This window comes from Rutidosis leptorrhynchoides, chromosome 6, assembly GCF_046630445.1.
Source record: "Rutidosis leptorrhynchoides isolate AG116_Rl617_1_P2 chromosome 6, CSIRO_AGI_Rlap_v1, whole genome shotgun sequence".
Taxonomy (NCBI): domain Eukaryota; kingdom Viridiplantae; phylum Streptophyta; class Magnoliopsida; order Asterales; family Asteraceae; genus Rutidosis; species Rutidosis leptorrhynchoides.
Genome location: NC_092338.1, coordinates 24,023,001 through 24,043,185, shown reverse-complemented (window position 1 = coordinate 24,043,185; position 20,185 = coordinate 24,023,001). Strand labels below are relative to the sequence as shown.

At 32.4% G+C, this 20,185-nt stretch overlaps 3 protein-coding genes and 1 non-coding gene across 4 annotated transcripts; 2 read left to right on the top strand and 2 right to left on the bottom strand.

Annotated features, from left to right (window-relative positions):
* The first annotated feature begins 12,838 nt into the window (after nt 1-12,838).
* Nucleotides 12,839-13,411, top strand: LOC139853467 (cytochrome b561 and DOMON domain-containing protein At5g47530-like). Its single transcript, XM_071842861.1, has one exon. The coding sequence runs from the start codon at nt 12,839-12,841 to the stop codon at nt 13,409-13,411; it is 573 nt and encodes a 190-aa protein (XP_071698962.1).
* Nucleotides 13,412-14,854: 1,443 nt separating this feature from the next.
* LOC139855620 (thymidine kinase-like) lies at nt 14,855-16,276 on the top strand. The gene is made up of 4 exons (XM_071844863.1): nt 14,855-15,054; nt 15,460-15,604; nt 15,679-15,800; nt 15,894-16,276. The coding sequence occupies exons 1-4, from the start codon at nt 14,876-14,878 to the stop codon at nt 16,126-16,128; spliced, it is 681 nt and encodes a 226-aa protein (XP_071700964.1). The 5' UTR covers nt 14,855-14,875; the 3' UTR covers nt 16,129-16,276.
* A 1,195-nt stretch (nt 16,277-17,471) lies between these two features.
* On the bottom strand, nt 17,472-19,367 carry LOC139852562 (uncharacterized). The gene has a single exon (XM_071841858.1). The coding sequence runs from the start codon at nt 19,166-19,168 to the stop codon at nt 17,618-17,620; it is 1,551 nt and encodes a 516-aa protein (XP_071697959.1). The 5' UTR covers nt 19,169-19,367; the 3' UTR covers nt 17,472-17,617.
* Nucleotides 19,368-19,471: 104 nt separating this feature from the next.
* On the bottom strand, nt 19,472-19,551 carry TRNAH-GUG (transfer RNA histidin (anticodon GUG)). Its single transcript has one exon. It is a non-coding gene; the product is annotated as a tRNA-His (tRNA).
* Between the last annotated feature and the right edge of the window lie 634 nt (nt 19,552-20,185).

The window sequence follows — 20,185 nt, the reverse complement described above, 5'->3', positions numbered from 1 at the left end:
ATTTTTCCTTCTTCAACCTCAATTCATAATCAACCCAGGAACCAAAGTGAATCATAACACATATACAAAATTGGTGTAAAATTTGAATCATAACACAGAAACGACTTGGATTAATGTGTTTTAAAAAAAAAATTGAATATCAGTAGAAGTTGTGCCCGTTAAAAAATAATATAAACTCCATTATTGAATTCAAATTTTGAAACATTTTTACACAATGATTTCTACAAGAACTAGGTCTTAAATCATCTTTAGAAACTTTAGGGACCATCAATTTAATTCAAATCAAAACAGTAAGTTCGAATTTGGCTGAAGAACTGTGACGATCGCTCCAAATCCATATGGACGAACACGTCATTCATTGATTTCATTGCGAGATATTTGACCTCTATATGATATGTTTTGTAAACATTGCATTCTTTTCAAAAGGTACACAATAAATGAATATCAATTTCTAAGGTTTTCAACGTTTGATGATTTCTACATGTAGACAATCACCATAAATAATAGTTTACCATAATACATCCGTTGACAATGAAGTCAAAATAAGATACACGGTGATGATTTTGTGAATGCAAAGTTTTCTTGAATAAATCATGTATGACTCCATGCACATAGCTTGTATCACATATAAGCAAATAGCGGAAGACTTCTAGAAACCTGAGAATAAACATGCTTAAAAGTGTCAACACAAAGGTTGGTGAGTTCATAGTTTTAATGTTGCGCATAATATGTATATAAAGGTGGATCACAAGATTTCAGTTGTTCAATCCAGAAACGTTTATCAAAATATTCTACGAAATTGAGCACCCTGGTAACTAAACTTAACGTATATATAATTTGTACCCTTTGTATAATCATCTTAATAATACACGCAAACCAACGTGTACGCTTCTCAAATAGCATACGTCCGTTAAAAGGCTAGTGCTCTAGCTCGGATGGGGATATCAAGCCCTATGGATCCATATACTACTACTCGTGCCCACCAGTTCTTATAACTGGCAGTTAACAATTACCAAAGCTAATGGATTTTCGGTTCAAACTCAGTGTAGAATTTAGTATGTACTTGTATCCATTGCGTTTAAAATAAAATGCATGTATTCTCAGCCCAAAAATATAGATTGCAAAAGCAATTAAAAAGGGAGCAAATGAAACTCACCTTAGCAGCATATAAAGTCGTTCACCAAAATGTGATCGAAACTCGGATTACCAAATAACCGTAGATCTCAACCTAGAGAACATATGTTGGTCAATAAATGTCTATCAAGCTAGGTCAGGTCATAGTGTATCACAATCCTAATGCTCGAGATCGACATACAAAAGTTATCCAAAGTCGTTTCAAAAAGTCAATTTTGACAGTTGTTTAACAAAACGAGACGTACCTTATATAAGGATTCATTTACTCGGTTGGTAATATTCAAAAATCCAATTTATCAATCTCGTAAACAAGTTGTTTAAATCTTAATTGCAGATTCAAAAGCAATTTCAATTAACATCAATCATAATTCAGTTGATCATATCTTTTAATCCGTTCATCGAATTTATTCGATATCTAAATGAAAATTTATTGATTTTTCGCCAGCTTTCCGAAAACATGTATATCATATACCTTTTACCAGTAATATATGTATTTAATTCGTGATTCATTATAAACTATTTAACGATGAAATTTAGTATACAAGTATGTATAAATATATATTCGAGCACTAGACATGGATACACTATTAATATATAATAGATAAGATATAAATGCTTACATATCAATATTGTGATTTATTATTGTAGGAAGGTACGTAGACGTAACGGAAATGATAAACACTAGATTTGATTCACAAATATACCCCCGAACATTACCCATAACCTCCTTGGCAATAACCCATAATTTCCTTAGTTTTATCCCGCTCATAAAACTATTTTGAAAGTGATACGCTCATGACCTCGTCGTAGTATTTTATGTATAATACTAATTAATAATATTACTACTAATAATATTAAGATTAATAATAATATTAATAATAATAATAATAATAATAATAATAATAATAATAATAATAATAATAATAATAATAATAATAATAATAATAATAATAATAATAATAATAATAATAATAATAATAATAATAATAATAATAATAATAATAATAATAATAATTAAATAAATAAATAATTTACTTACGGAGTAATTTTAAATCAAAACAGAGGCAGATATCTCGAGCTTTTATAGGTGTGGCCTGTCCAGGACTGCCATGCGATCGCATGGCCTCCAAGACCATTTCCCATGCGATCGCATGGGATGGATTTCCAGCTCATGATCTTTTAACTTCTAGTTTGTCGACATATTTTTTAATTATAAATATAATATATTTAATTTATATAATTAATTATATATTATATTAAATTCACATGCATAGTTGACTTGTAATTTTTGTTCCGATAACTCGTACGTTGTCACTCGACTTATGTCCCGGTTCTGATTTTTTGAACGCCCTTTCGTACGCTGAGAAAACTAGTACTTTTCGTTTTGTGACTCGTACCTTTGTCAAAATATAAACTTAATCATTGATAACTATGTCACTCTAAGTGTAGCTTTAATCAATTAAGTGTTTTGGTTATTTGCTTCTATAAATTATCGTCTCGTAGTATATACATATACATATACATATACATATACATATACATATACATATATATATATATATATTTATTTATTTTGAAATAGTTTTTACTGTAGCAATTCACTGTAGCAAGTCAATTTCACTGTAGCAAATAGTAATTTTCGAAGACAATGTAGCATTTTGGGTACTGTAGCAATTTGAAAATACTGTAGCAAATTAGTGTTTTATTGGTTCATCTTAAACGCTTTAGTTAACTTATCTAAATATCAATCGAATCAATAAATGAATGTTACTATCGTTTACTAAATAACTTGAAATTATATATATGTATATATCTTTTTAATATACATAAATCAGTTTTTAAATACACATTGGAAGTTATTTATAATTAATTTTAATAATAAATATTTCAACTTATCATATATATTCAAATAGATATTTAAACCAATAAGTTTATTGTACGGTATCAAACAATTAATACATCGTTACATTTTCAAGTTATAGTATATATGTATCTATTTACATATAATTATTCGCGAATCGTCGAAAACAACCGAAGGGTATTTAAATATATAAAAGTAGTTCAAAAATTTTGAGATTCAGTTTTACAGACTTTGCTTATCGTGTCGGAAATGTTAATCATACAAAGATTAAGTTTAAATTTGGTCAAAAATTTTCGGGTTGTCACAAGAACATATGTTGACTTTTTGAAACGTAACCTTTGACTCCAAAATTCTTACTCAATACTGGAAATTGAAATTTGAAATCTTCCAGATAGTTTAAATGAAGGATTTAGAACAATGCTGCATTAATAGATTTTAAAATTTGTTAAGAAATCGAGTTTTTGGAAAAATGGAAGCATAAACAGGGCAGTCGGCAATTTTCTTTAAAATTTCGATTGACTTTCAATGTTTTTTTTTATTGGAATTGTGTTAACAGATAATTATATAAAGGATAAGTGATATAATTACAGCTCATTTGACCCTATTTGAAATGTCCCGTTCTTATTGATTAAAAACGTTCCATATTAATTGATTTCGTTGCGATGTTTTGACCTCTATATGAGACGTTTTTCAAATACTGCATTCATTTTTAAAACAAACCATAACCTTTATTTCATAAATAAAGGTTTAAAAAGTTTTACGTAGATTATCAAATAATGATAATCTAAAATATCCTGTTTACACACGACCATTACATAATGGTTTACAATACAAATATGTTACATCGAAATCAGTTTCTTGAATGCAGTTTTTACACAATATCGTATAAATATGGACTCCAAATCTTGTCCTTATTTTAGTATGCAACAGCGGAAGCTCTTAATATTCACCTGAGAATAAACATGCTTTAAACGTCAACAAAAATGTTGGTGAGTTATAGGTTTAACCTATATATATCATATCGTAACAATAGACCACAAGATTTCATATTTCAATACACATCCCATACATAGAGATAAAAATCATTCATATGGTGAACACCTGGTAACCAACATTAACAAGATGCATATATAAGAATATCCCCATCATTCCGGGACACCCTTCGGATATGATATAAATTTCGAAGTACTAAAGCATCCGGTACTTTGGATGGGGTTTGTTAGGCCCAATAGATCTATCTTTAGGATTCGCGTCAATTAGGGTGTCTGTTCCCTAATTCTTAGATTACCAGACTTAATAAAAAGGGGCATATTCGATTTCGATAATTCAACCATAGAATGTAGTTTCACGTACTTGTCTCTATTTTGTAAATCATTTATAAAACCTGCATGTATTCTCATCCCAAAAATATTAGATTTTAAAAGTGGGACTATAACTCACTTTCACAGATTTTTACTTCGTCGGGAAGTAAGACTTGACCACTGGTTGATTCACGAACCTATAACAATATATACATATATATCAAAGTATGTTCAAAATATATTTACAACACTTTTAATATATTTTGATGTTTTAAGTTTATTAAGTCAGCTGTCCTCGTTAGTAACCTACAACTAGTTGTCCACAGTTAGATATACAGAAATAAATCGATAAATATTATCTTGAATCAATCCACGACCCAGTGTATACGTATCTCAGTATTGATCACAACTCAAACTATACATATTTTGGAATCAACCTCAACCCTGTATAGCTAACTCCAACATTCACATATAGAGTGTCTATGGTTGTTCCGAAATATATATAGATGTGTCGACATGATAGGTCGAAACATTGTATACGTGTCTATGGCATCTCAAGATTACATAATATATAATACAAGTTGATTAAGTTATGGTTGGAATATATTTGTTACCAATTTTCACGTAGCTAAAATGAGAAAAATTATCCAATCTTGTTTTACCCATAACTTCTTCATTTTAAATCCGTTTTGAGTGAATCAAATTGCTATGGTTTCATATTGAACTCTATTTTATGAATATAAACAGAAAAATTATAGGTTTATAGTCGGAAAAATAAGTTACAAGTTGTTTTTGTAAAGGTAGTCATTTCAGTCGAAAGAACGACGTCTAGATGACCATTTTAGAAAACATACTTCCACTTTGAGTTTAACTATAATTTTTGGATATAGTTTCATGTTCATAATAAAAATCATTTTCTCAGAATAACAACTTTTAAATCAAAGTTTATCATAGTTTTTAATTAACTAACCCAAAACAGCCCGCGGTGTTACTACGACGGCGTAAATCCGGTTTTACGGTGTTTTTCGTGTTTCCAGGTTTTAAATCATTAAGTTAGCATATCATATAGATATAGAACATGTGTTTAGTTAATTTTAAAAGTCAAGTTAGAAGGATTAACTTTTGTTTGCGAACAAGTTTAGAATTAACTAAACTATGTTCTAGTGATTACGAGTTTAAACCTTCGAATAAGATAGTTTTATATATATGAATCGAATGATGTTATGAACATCATTACTACCTCAAGTTTAGTAGGTAAACCTACTGGAAGTGACAAGAAATGATCTAGCTTGAAAGGATCTTGGATGGCTTGAAAGTTCTTGAAGTAGAATCATGACACAAAAACAAGTTCAAGTAAGATTTTTACTCGAATTAAGATAGTTTATAGTTATAGAAATTGAATCAAAGTTTGAATATGAATATTACCTTGAATAAGAAAGATAACCTACTGTATATAACAAAGGTTTCTTGATCTTAGATGATTACTTGGAATGAATTAGAAAGCTTGGAAGTAAATTAGTAAACTTGAAGGGATTTTTAGAGTGTTCTTGAAGTGTTCTTCCTATGATGATTATAGCTTGATTCTTGAAGTGATTTTTGATGAAGATGATGATTAACTACTGGAAAAATACGTTCATAATAGTGTGGGTGTGTTGAGAGAGAATTAGAAAGAGAATTGGAAGTGAAATGGAGTGAATGATGAGTGTTAATTGGTGAGTGGTGAGTGGGGTTAAAAGGAGTTCTAGTTAGTTGACTAGCTCATGGTAGAAGTTAAAATTGATTATTCATACATGACATAATCAAGAGTGGAATCCCATGCTAGTTCCTATTGGTATATACTCATAGTAAGTACGTTTTGAAGCTGTGTATAATACGGGTAAGAATACGACTAGAATTCTTGATGAAAGAAAAGAATGGGAAAGTAACTGTAACCATTTTCGTTAAGTATGAGTGTTTTGATATATGTCTTGAAGTCTTCCAAAAGTATTTTAATACATCTAAATACACTACATGTATATACATTTTAACTGAGTCGTTAAGTCATCGTTAGTCGTTACATGTAAGTGTTGTTTTGAAACCTTTAAGTTAACGATCTCAATTAATGTTGTTAACCCATTGTTTATTATATCTAATGAGATGTTAAATTATTATATTATCATGATATTATGATATATTAATATATCTTAATATGATATATATACATTTAAATGTCGTTACAACGATAATCGTTACATATATGTCTCGTTTCGAAATCCTTAAGTTAGTAGTCTTGTTTATATGTATATAACTCATTGTTAATATATTTATGGAGATACTTACTTATTATAATCTCATGTTAACCATATGTATATCCATATATATATCGTCATGTCGTTTTTACAAGTTTTAACGTTCGTGAATCGCCGGTCAACTTGGGTGGTCAATTGTCTATATGAAACATATTTCAATTAATCAAGTCTTAACAATTTTGATTGCTTAACATGTTGGAAACATTTAATCATGTAAATATCAATCTCAATTAATATATATAAACATGAAAAAGTTCGAGTCACTACACTATTAAAGTTTGTTTGCAAGTTTAATTGATTCATCAGTAACAATCGTCCATAAGAAATCAAATACAAAAAATTAAAAGTAGTTTGAAATCCTTCATAGACTTGTACGATCGATTAGGATGTAAAACAGTCTTTGGAGACAAAAACAAAAATTCAAACACAGTATGGATTGAGATGTGCAACCGATTTGATTCTGTATTCGTGCTTATGATTAATATTATTAATTAATTATTATAATTATATTAATAATAATAAAAATAATAATAATAAAAATAATATTAATAATAATAATAATAAATGTGATAATTATAATAATAATAATAATAATAATAAAAATAATAATAATAATACTTTATATTAATAATAATAGTTCTTAATAATGATATTAATAATAATATCTAATAATAAAAATAATAATACTAATATTAATATCAAGTATTTTGATAATCATTAATAATAGTTTTTAATAATGATTTTAATAATAACAAGTAACAATAATAATAATGAAAATGATGATAATATTATTAATGATAATAATGATAATATTATTTATAATATTGTTAATATTATTAATGTTAATAAAATTGGTGATAATAATACTACAACCATTTGTATATAACAATTTTTTCATCAATAGTTTATATATTAATAACATTAATATTAATATTAATATTAATACTGAAAGTAATAACGATATTATTATAATATCTATCTATATAATTGACTCTAATATGTTATTAATTATGGGCTACTTATTTTATATAATATCATAATTGAGTATTTAATATTTATATAGTTTATACATGTTACAATATATTAATTATTAATAGAAATCTTTTATATATATATATTTATATAGATTCATAATAATATTATATATCTAATTATATATGCTTATTGTAATAATAACTTAATTATTTTATTTATTATCTTACATTTTTAATTCTAATTGATTAATGTATACTTATTATTTTAAAGTATTATATATATATATATATATATATATATATATATATATATATATATATATATATATATATATATATATATATATATATATATATATATATATATATATATATATACATAATTATTTACACATTGGTTCGTGAATCGTTGTGAATGGTCAAAGGTAAACTGGATATATTAAAACAGTTCAAAAAATTTGAGACCCAATATTACAGACTTTGCTTTATCTTGTCGAAACTATATAAGATTAAGTTTAAATTTGGTCGGAAATTTCCGTGTCGTCACACGTACCACCCGGTCAGTTGCAAATTTCTTTGCCATTGGAGAGAATAACAAGTACTCGAGTCTCTAGTGCTTGGAATTGAAGCACTAACCATGCAAATATTGGATAATCACGTCGCATAACCATCTCCACAACTCCTATTAGTTATCCAAATCCCACTAGCCCGATAGTTTCGTCGGTACCTCAAATCTCACCGACTTCTCGACACGCAAAAACAATATCTTTAAATCTTAAATTATGGTACATACAAGATTGTCCACTCCATCAATCACATAACTATTCCTAATTAGTCACTTTGAAGAAACCGCTCGTTTTTTGAATCAATCATCACCCAAAACCTGAGCATCGGTTGAACGCTTTCTATCCGACACCCTTCGTCAACTTATACTCCTTAGTGAGAGAAGCTCAAACCCTCCCATTTATTTCATAAACCCTGGAATATCCGACCAAAACACCATTGATCATCTCGTTTCAAAACTCAAGCATCAAACTTCCTCGATAACTCTCACTATCGATTTCAACCCGGATGTATTCCCGTCGTTACCTAACCGCCCAAACCTGAGAGAAACCACACTCATGAGCTCTCGTAAAAATTCTACATCTCCAAAAAATGAAGCCCGCATCGTCTGAAGTTTTCGAGACAAAACCGTCTCGCACTTGCGTCATCAAAACCCAAAAAGTTCATCCTGAAACTGCAGCAACTTCAAACACTCATATCTTAAAATTCACCAGTCCGATCATCGCCAAATTTATACCATAATCGGATCCAAAATTTTTTGTTAGACATCTTCGATCGATTTATCAATTATCCAACGACTTTAATCAATTTATATATAAAAAACAAAATAACAAACACCTCCATTATGGATTACTCAGCTGTAACCTCCATCAACTCATATCCAAAATTGATATTGAACACAAAAGTGTGGCAACAACGTCTGTAGCGATTCTGATGGTGCGGAAAATTTATCAAATGGAGATCTGCAAGAGATAATTACCAGAGGTGTTTCCAGATCAATATATTTGTCAGATGCTGTTTTCAACAACAGAGATCTGGAAGTCTTGGCGTTAGATTTTCGAACCACGAAGCAGATCAGATATACTTGCAGCTGTTGGTTTGGAGATCTATTGATAATTCCAGCATTAGATTCAGACCAATCCACACACAAATAACACAAAACCCTGCAATTTCAGAGCTAAAGATTCCATCTTTTCTTGTGGGTTCTTCATTTTGTGCTTAAATTTCATATATTTGTTTATATTTATTTCAGGGTGTTTCTTTGTGTGGTATGAACTTGAAACCTCGTTCTTTAGGATTATAATTGACTCATTTGTTTCAATTTGGCCTCAATTGGGGTGAAATAGGTTCAAGGAGAGTGTTATTAGATTCTTGCGTATAAGATGTTGGATGGATTGTTTGAGTCAATAGGAAGGTAACCGAGGTTTAAAAAATTAGGGTTTATGATTTTTGATAGTTTGATTATTGATGATTGGTTAATATTATAAATGAAAAATAAAAATTAGTGTTTGATAGTAGGTAGATGGCTATGGAGATGAATGAGTTAAAAAGAAAATATGGAAATGGATTGTTTGTTATAGTTGAATTAGGTAGATGGAGTTAGGTAGATGAAGACGGTGTTTGAAGAAAACTGGTTTTAGATCTGAATGTGTGTTTGAATGGAGTTGGTAGATAAAGATGGTGTTTGAAGAAAAGAAGCGTCATTAAAAGACTTAATTGCCCTCACATGGTATGTACATGCCCGGAGTTAATGGAAAAAAATACTGGACATTAGAAATTTGAACGATCTACGCAATAAGTGCAAACTTCTGGACTATCCAGTTGAAAATATCTATTTTGGACTATCCATGCACTATTCAACAATGACTATCCATGTGTTTTTTTTTTTTTTTTTTTTTTTAAAAAGCGAGGAAACTCTCCTATGAACGAGTACATTGGCTCCCTTATAGAAGGTAAAAGCTCGGGTAATCAAGCCCCCCAAGCACGAGACCTGATACCGGATGAATTGCGCATTATGTGCACCCTCTAGTCACACTCTCTTTTTGAACAATTTGACATACCATGTAATTTTGTTTTAAAATTATGGAGTACAAACCATGGGGTGGTGGTGGCATGGTAAGACTGTGGCCTTCCAATGTGAAGGTCAATGGTTCGATTTCTGCCATTCACAAAGTTATTCTGATATTATCCCTCATGACCACGGAGGTTCGCCTGCAACTCCGAGCTGCTCGCAAAGCGGATAGTCGTCATGGGATTAGTCAGTTCAAATAAATGGTTGGATACCAAGTTAATAAAAAAAAATGATAATGATAATAAAAAAAATAATGGAGTACGATACCTTTACATTTATTAACTAAAAATTAATTTTTTGAACTAGTTTCGGTGAAATCATCTGCGAAAGTTGCTCGGAAGCGTCTATATATTCGGTGAGATCATACTTTTACATTTGAACTTTACTTTTTTTCAACTTGTTTTGGTGAGATCATTTGTACATTGTACCCGGTCATGCACATTTTTGTGTAGTATTATTGCATAATTTATAAAACGCTCCCCTTCCGAAAAAGAATTGAGAATAGATTAATTAATTGTATACATTATGCTTGTGTATATATGTATAGAAAAATTGTATAGCTTTGTTGTGTTGTTTGTGAGTTGTATGAAAAATACATATTTACTTATAGGTGAAAAAAATTCTATTTTTTTTTAGAAAAATTTGATGTGTCATTACATTAGCCATTAGTCACAAAAGAGTAAGGCCCGATTTCTTTCTGCTCTCTTCTTCATAACCACTGACGCCCATGAACGCTATGGAGTTCTAGATCTTGCATTGTTTGCATTGTGATGGACTGATGGTGACAAATGAAACATGTGTTACAAGTGATATTACACCACGGATAATGGTGACGCTAATGTGGAGTTGATGAGGAGATTTTTTGAGTTATGACGTGTTAAGTATGAGATTGTAATGGGGAAGGTTGTTGAGTCGTTTGTGAGTGATGTGTCAAAATATGATTGGAGGTTGAGTTAAAAAGTGGTGAAAAAGATAGGAAAAAAATTCAAATAATAATTAAAAAATCACAAACGCATTCTCTCTACTCCGTTTCTCTTTGACAAACGCCTCATTATTGACGTTTGTGGGGTGTTTATCATGTCACATAAGCGTGGGTGAGGCTACAAATGCCGCTATGTGCTCTTATATGAAAAGTAACATATATGAAAAGTAACATAAGCGTGGGTGAGGCTACAAATGCCGCTATGTGCTCTTATATGAAAAGTAACATGTTACATGTGTCATCTAATATAGATTCAACAAACCTTTCTGATATGTCCATTAAACTTACTCGTATGCATTTTTTTTTTTATATATATATGTAGAGTATCATTTTCTTATTTTCAAATCCCCAACCACTGCTAATTATAGATATTCCACAACTACAAAGAACAAGGAATAAAGAATACTACCTCCGTCTCATTCCAATAGTCTACAGACAAAAAACACGCAGTTTTAGGAAATCCCACTAACTTCATTTCTCCACCAATGAAATATCTTCTCTCTCCAAATTCACCAATGAAATATCATATTTCCTTTCTATTTATGGAAGTGGACTATCAGAATGGAACAACCCAAAATAGAATACTAGCTTATTGGAATGAGACGGAGGTAGTACCATTTAAAGTTATAGGACCAAAGTAACTTTTGCACAATAGTTCATATTCCACTTGTGCCTCATGAAATTACCAATCTATCCTATCCTTGCTTCCTATCTCCACAATAAATCAAAGCCTAAATTCATCAAACTACACTAAGATATGACTATAGTTTTACACTCCATTATTCTTCTTTCTTTGTTCTTCAATTCATATGCTCAAACATGTTCAAATCACACTTACATCCAAAAGGGTCTTCAAATCTTGTAAAGATCTTCAGTATCTCAATGCCCATCTCCATTGGACCTACTTCGAGTCATTAAAAGTAGTCAAGATTGCATATAGAACCAAACACACCCAAAATGAATGGATAGCTTGGGCCGTTAATCCATATAGAAGAAGCATGGTTGGATCACAAGCACTGGTGGCTTTTAGTGATAGTAGAGGCAAGTTGTCGGTGTATACAACGAGCGTCAATGAATACAACCCTTCAATGAAACCGAGTAAACTCAAGTTTCGCGTTTCAGAACTCTCGGCAGAGTATGCAAACAATGAGATGACTATTTTTGCAATTGTGGGCCCACTTGCAAACGCGCCTGTAGTCAATAAATGTATATGTGACCATCATAAGCATAAAGTTAGACACTGCATCATTATATGTGCTGTTTTAAATGTAAATGCGTTTTGTCTTCTAGCTTCTGCGGTCCAACTCCTAAAGAGTAACAATCTATTTATGAGACAGAAAAAAAAAAAAAAAAAAAAAAAAGGAATACTGGAGTATTAATATGTAATAAAGTCCCTTCAGATCAACGGTCAACAAACATAGTCACTTAAAAGAAATCACTTCACAAATTCTATAAAAATTGCACACATTTATACCCTAAAACAAACACTGCTTTGATCCCTCCAAGTAGTTGGTTCATCACAGGTAAATGTTACTCAATGAGCTAAGAAATATAAGTTTCATGACACTCCAACATACATTTATACTACATTTATACTATATTCATACAAATACAAATAAACCTTCAACATATCAATAAGCTTAAAAATTTTAAGATATCATCAATGGCTATGAAGATCAGTTCTTACCTCATCGTACTGTTTCAGTTTCTTGCATCTTTAGACATATCATCATACGCCGAAACGTGCACAGACCACAAATTCACATCTAAAAGAGTATACAGTTCTTGTAGAGATCTTCCACATTTAACTGCTCATCTCCATTGGACCTACAATGCATCCATGGGTATAGCCCAGATCGCATACCGAGCCAAACAAGGGTCCCGCGGTTGGGTGGCTTGGGCAATTAACCCGAACCAAATAGGTATGGTTGGGTCAGAAGCACTAGTGGCTTTCCACAACAGTAATGGAAGTATAACAGTATACCCAACCATGATAACAAGTTATAGCCCGTCAATGTTGCCTGAAGATCTTAGCTTCCGGGTTTCAGGCCTTTCAGCTGAGTTCTTAAACAATGAGATTACCATTTACGCGACTGTGGGCCCCTTTTCAGGTGGGTCGCTTGTTAACCAAGTATGGCAAGCTGGGAGTTTGGTTTTGGATGATGTCCCTCAGATGCACGAGGTTGCGCAGCAGAATCTTGAATCAACAGGAGAACTTGATTTCTTGTCTGAATAAAAATGATGCTGTATTTTACTATTTTTCTTTGAAAATAACAAGAATGTAATTACATCGAGGCCTATGAATATGTAACCATTTTAGTATTTTACCAACATTTCTTTGTTTTTAATAACAAGTTGACGTGTTTTTGGCACCTAAGTGACGTCAATATCTAGTAATGGTGATGCAATTTTGGGAGTCACGACGGTTATGAACAACAGAACATTCAGTTATAAATATATGTTGGTGTTAGATGATAAATTGTGTTGTTTTTTAAATATGAAAATAAATAATATAATCATAATTTCTACAACACTCAATTTTTTTTTCCCAAATTCGTACATCTACAACATCCAACTCACTTTTGATTCTTATACATATTGTTACATATTATGATTTACTAGAAATATATGATCAATCAGCAGGTAAACCAATATGCCTATTAAATATTGATTAGTTTAGCAACGGGAGTAGCATCACCTGACCGTACGGAACAATTAAATATTTTGAATCCAAATCAAAAAATTCAATGATGTGGTAGAGCGTTTGAGGGTGAGAACAATATAAATTCTTCCTTTCTGCTAGCTCTTCAAGCAAGCTCACTTTGATAGTTGTCCAGCAGGTCCTCATTCACTACCACTAATAAAGGTTTGGTAACCTTTATTGTCTCGAATATACTCCCTAAACCTAAAAAAAAAATGCGAACAATGTAAAAAAAAAACATGTCACGATCATCCATGCAACTGATAAAAATGTAATCTTGAGTTAGCCATAATAACTGCATAACTTATAACAACATATGGCGATGTCAAATAGTCTGCAATGCTAGAACTAAAAGTATAAGTAATCGACAACCGATGATCCATCTTCACCACTGGATTGCATTTTATGCAAAAGAGTTAATCCCAAGTTAATTCAATCACAACATAGCAACATAATCCTGTAAAAATTACTGCAGATCAAGATATTGTTTAGGGACGTAAGATCCACGACCCATTTGAATGACAAGGTGAGTGTAATCTTTTTGTTTAACAAGGCTTCATTAACTTGGTTAGTGTCAACATTTTAAAAGACAAATTGAATTGAATGATGTTATTGTCCATTTGGTTAGATGCTCCAATGTGATTAGTTAAATTCAAGGATTGAAATTGAGATTATAAATTAGAAGTCACAAACTCATGAGTCATCCCTTTGTAGCTCAACTGAAATTAAGGGGTGGAAGTGGCATTAACCAAAAGTATAAGGATCACTTAATAAAAATAAAATGCGAGTGCGCTCCTATAATTTAAAACTTAAAATTAACTTGTTTCGTACTCTTTGTTTCCTCCGAAAACATTTCAAACTTCCCTCCAAACTTCAAAAATCAAATCACATCACACTTTTATTAAATTCATCAATCATATCTATATCTATATCTCTTTCCATTTATATATACACCTATATAGCAGATCAACAGAAAACACAAACAGCAACAACAAGAACATGCTTCATCACACACTAGTTCCCCAGAAGATGTCGCTACTGAAACCACCACCATCAACAGATCGTGATTTGTCCGTTGTTAGTCCTTCCGGTGAAATTCATGTTATTGTCGGTCCCATGTTTGCTGGTAAAACAACTGCTCTTCTTCGCAGGATCAAATCTGAAGCCACCAACGGCAGGTAATTCAAAACCTCAAGTCAATTGATTATATTTTACTGTCTCTAATTAATTAATTATAATAAGGTTTGTAATTTGGCGACCGGTGTTTAATTTTTTAATAATTATTCAAGTACTGTATTATTTAGTTGGAGTTGGACTATGTCAAAATATTGATTAAAATAATACTAATATATGTCTGGAATTTTACTCATAATATATTTAATTTTTAGATTAGATGATGATATATACGGAGTACTCCTATTTGATATTGTTTGTGTTTATCGTATCCGGGATTGTTTATACCAAATCTTGAAATGAAAAATGACAAAAAGGCCCCTTACCTTTTCAAAAAGACAAAAAGACCCTTGGTATACATGGTTCCACTAATTTCATGATGTTGTTCTGAAAATATGATTATTAAACAGGAAAATAGCAATGATAAAATCAAGCAAGGATAACAGATACGCAATTGACTCAGTTGTAACACATGATGGAACAAAGTATCCATGTTGGGCACTTCCTGATTTGTTGTCTTTTAAGAACAAACTTGGACAAGAAGCTTATGATAAGGTACAAAACATTATTATTTCTTTAAAAGAATTGAATTTTTTAAAACTGATGTGTTAGCTCTGTATCTATGGCAGCTGGATGTAATTGGTATTGATGAGGCACAATTCTTTGATGATCTTTATGACTTTTGTTGTAAAGCTGCTGATCATGATGGAAAAATTGTTATAGTTGCTGGTCTTGATGGCGATTACTTAAGGTGATATGTTGTTAAATCATGTTTTTGTCTTCAATCTTTGATTTGTTACATTAATTTGTTAAATGTTTCTTAAATGCTTTAAATGTTTGGCAGAAGGAATTTTGGTCCAGTGCTTGATATAGTACCGATTGCTGATACCATAACCAAGTTAACTGCTAGATGTGAAGTATGTGGCAAACGGGCTCATTTCACGCTAAGGAAGACTAATGAGACGAAAACAGAACTTATCGGTGGGGCAGATATGTATATGCCTGTTTGTCGTCAACATTATGTTAGTGTTAATGGGCATACGATTATCAAAACTGTCCTCAATGAATTAACTGCTTAACATCCATTATGAGCTCAATATCTGTAATTTGCTTCTGTAGTTTTATAATCAGTGACTTTCTACAAGGTTGTATTGATGTATTTTATCTATGTTGTTTTAGGTATATATAAGAAGTTATAATTTATAACTATGTATTTGGTTCCAATTTTTTTTTCTTTCCCATGAATGATATATTTCTATTATCCTAACTTTTTAAGGCTGTGTTAAAACTAATAATACTATATGCACTCCCAGCAAACTGCAGGCTCTCTAAATGAACACTAAACATTTGTTTAAAACAAACTGCTGTTTATTGCATAACTGTTACTGTTAAGAACCTTCTGCACCTTGCAGATGTAGCCCGAATATGAATTATTCACCATTGATCACTCTAATGATAACTATGGGAAGCCTAATATTTCAAGCCACTTCTTAGTACTAAAATGGCATAAACAAACAATTTAGGATCCAATTACGGACTATATGCTACTTGAATGGATCAACGAACTGAATACCTTTCCAATCCCGACTGCAGCTTCTGCTAAAAGTAAAGAACTCACCTTGTGGAAGTCGACAATTTCACAAAACCATACAACACCTTAATATAATTATCCAGGAAATACAGTCTGAAACTTACATAGCACCTAGAGGTGGCAAAATGGACAGGCTGGATATTACGTTAAAATATTAGAGTCAATACGGGTAACCTTTTTTAGGGCCAAAACAGGTCCGGTAATAATTCTCTTTTTAGATGAGATTATGGATGCATTAAAGATTACACTCCAGACGCAATTGAGAAACCCAAACCCATATGAGCAACCAAAGAAATAGGGAAAAACAATATCCTTCTGTTTGAAACAAAATGCCCAAGTTTCTGCCGGAAGAAATGTGAATAAACACGGGCATTGGATTTGGAGGTGTACCATAAATGAAGTAATACTGTAATACTCTATAGTTGTGTTGGATGCCTGCAACACACTCTGCAACAATCTGCCAATATGCACATTAACGTATCCTAGATAACGTCTCATAAAAAATAACTATGCCAAACATTCCTAGCTATCAACATATACAAATAGTTCAAAGTAAACAATAATGACAACATTGTTTGCATATACGATCCTACAGCACAACTGCCTTTATCCCATCTGCCACAATGTAATTTCAACCAAATAATGTAAGTAAAACCTAGCTATAAGATTCAACGACTAAAACTGATCAAATCAAAATAAACGTTAAATCAGTTATGACGTGAAAAAAAAAAAAAAAATTCAATACAGATGCCTAGTTAATTGAGTTTAGATAAACGTAGAAGAAGAAAACAAAAGAACCAGAGGAACATATGACACAAGTCACAGATTAGGAAGACCAGTTGCATATACATACAAGTGATTATAAAACAATGATAGACAATTCTTGTATCATACAGATTCAATCAAACTTGAACAATATGGTTAAACAATGAAGGTATTACGACAAGCTTGAAACATTAGTAAAATACATAATATAACTACCATGGAGGGTTAGAGCCCTCCCTAATAACAGAAGGTGACCTTGAACTCAAACTCCCATCCCTTCCTAACCTCGAAGTACTTCTTCCCATTTTAGGTGTAGCCAACCCAGGACTTGAACCACGATAACTAGCACGCAGTGACTCATCAACAGTAGCAGAACGAGACGACTTTGCAATTGCATTTCTGACAAATTTCTGAGCAGCAGGGGACAGAGTCCGTGCACCAGGACTAGCACTACCACCTCTAGCTGCAGATGGGAGCGGCGGTTTCTGAAACAAACTAGACCGCTGCCTAATTTTCCGAGCAGCCTCCCTGGACAAAGAATGAGCCTTTACATCTCTCGAAGGTGGAAGAGGGATATTAAACTGGGGCCCGCTTCCACTACCGCCAATGTCAATAGGAGTCTCTTCCGGTTCCAGTCTCAATGGTGTCCCTTCAATTTCACCCCAAGTAATAAATGGCGATTCATCCACACCTGGTGCAGGGGACGGCGTCTTAACATAACTATACCCATTATCGGCCTTCTTATTAGATTCAACATAAAACGGATTCGGAGTCTTTCTCAAATCTTCCAAATCATACTTTCTCCCCTTATCTCCATCCCTATCCGACATAGACCAAGGAACCGGTGTACTACCTGCAACCGGATTATAAAGTACCGATATTTCATCCTCCTCTTTAGGTCCAGAATCTAACATTTTCCCATGAAACCTCGTATTCGTTTTACTAATCTCCTTTGTCATCCCTTTCAACCTATTTGCTAACTCCTCCTGAGTCAACGCTACCTCACCTCTATCCGCAGGATGATACATTAACAGATTCTTTGCAGTATATTTCCAACCATCCAATGTAGCTACAGGCTGATCAGACGACCCGTACCCATCCGTAATCCTATCCTTTTTCGCGTCCTCGATTAACCCTGTTGTCCCTCTATTTTCACCTTCTAACAAAAATCCATACCTCTCTCTTTTCTTTCTATTAGTCTTCTCGATTAATTTCGAAAAACTATCATTATCCTCACTTGTATACTTTCGAAAAAACGCATCAAGCGTTAAGTTATCTGGATTTACATCCCCATCATTACTAATTATCTCTTTAGGAGCATTTAAAAGATCTTGTTTTGTATCGATTCCAGGTGTTCTATCACTATCATAAGGTGTACTATTATTACGAAAAAACGTCGAGCCAGGCGTTCGAATTTTACCTGCCGTATCTGTAACCGGAGTTTTACCAGACCGTCGTTCGATAATTTTCAACTGCGCGTCACGCATAAGCATCGGATCACCGGAACGAGTAGCTTCGAGCCAATCAAGTCGGTCTCGGAGCTTAGGAATATCGGGAAAAAAATCGCGTTCAATGATTTTTTCGATTGCGGCAACGTATGTGTCTTCATCCAGAACGGTTGAAGATGAGCGTTTTCTAGGGTTTTTATAACTTGTGGTGGTTATAGAATTAGATGAACCGAGAGTTTGATGGACCGGTGTTTCGGAGATTGAAGGAGATGGAGATGAGAGACGGCGAGGTGAGTGGCCCGGTGACAGTAGCATGAGGAATTAGGGTTTGGAGAATTTGTCAAATTAGGGCAATTTGTGAAATTAGGGAAAATACGATCTGCAGATTTAGGTGTATAGGAAGGAGGTCTGTTTGGGAAGTTATTTAGAACAAGGTTTTGTACACGGCGGTGATGGGCGGAGGTATGACGAATCGGAGAATATGAGTGATTATCGGATCAATTTCTCGATTAGTCGGTGGCGATATGAAATATTATGATTTTTATCTAAATAAATTGTTTTTATTTTAAACGAATTGTATTTAGGAGGGTGACAAATATTATAAAAAAGAAAAAAAAATGACAGCTGTGGGATTTGAACCCACGCCCTTTCGGAACACAGCCTAAATCTGGCGCCTTAGACCACTCGGCCAAACTGTCTAGATGAAGTAATCTATTAATGAAGATTAATAGTGATTAGATTAGTTTTGGTTTACTTAATGATTTGAGTAAGCTATAAATTTATCAACCAACTAGTATCTATCTATTTAACTTTAATACCGGACAGATCTCTTCCCTTTTATAAGCTGTACTTTCTGAATTCTTTGATTTTAGATACTCCGTATAAGCTATTAGGAATGAACATCAAACATGAGATTGTGTATTTCACTCTTTAAGACTCTTTTCCAGAATTTTTCTTTAAAAGAAATGAGAAGAAAAGGAATAAAATGAAGTGAAGTGAGAAGACGAGAAAAAATATCATATTCCCAATCGCTTCAAATCATTCCAAATTGGAAGGATAGTTTGGAAGGATAAGCTATATAAGAGCTTTCCCAACGGTTCGTCCAGGTGAACCGCCCACCCTCGCCCACCCTGGGCGCCGTTGGCAACAACCCCGCCCAGCAACCGCCCTCGATTCGCCCAGGCCATTTCGTCCAGCCGATTGTCTAATGTGAGCATGTTTGTGGACGTAAAAGGGTGAGGGAAAAAAAAAGTTTGAATTAAACCCAACGGCTCATTCAACGGCTAGTTTATTTATTTTATTTTTCCTTTTTTACACTGTATATACACACCA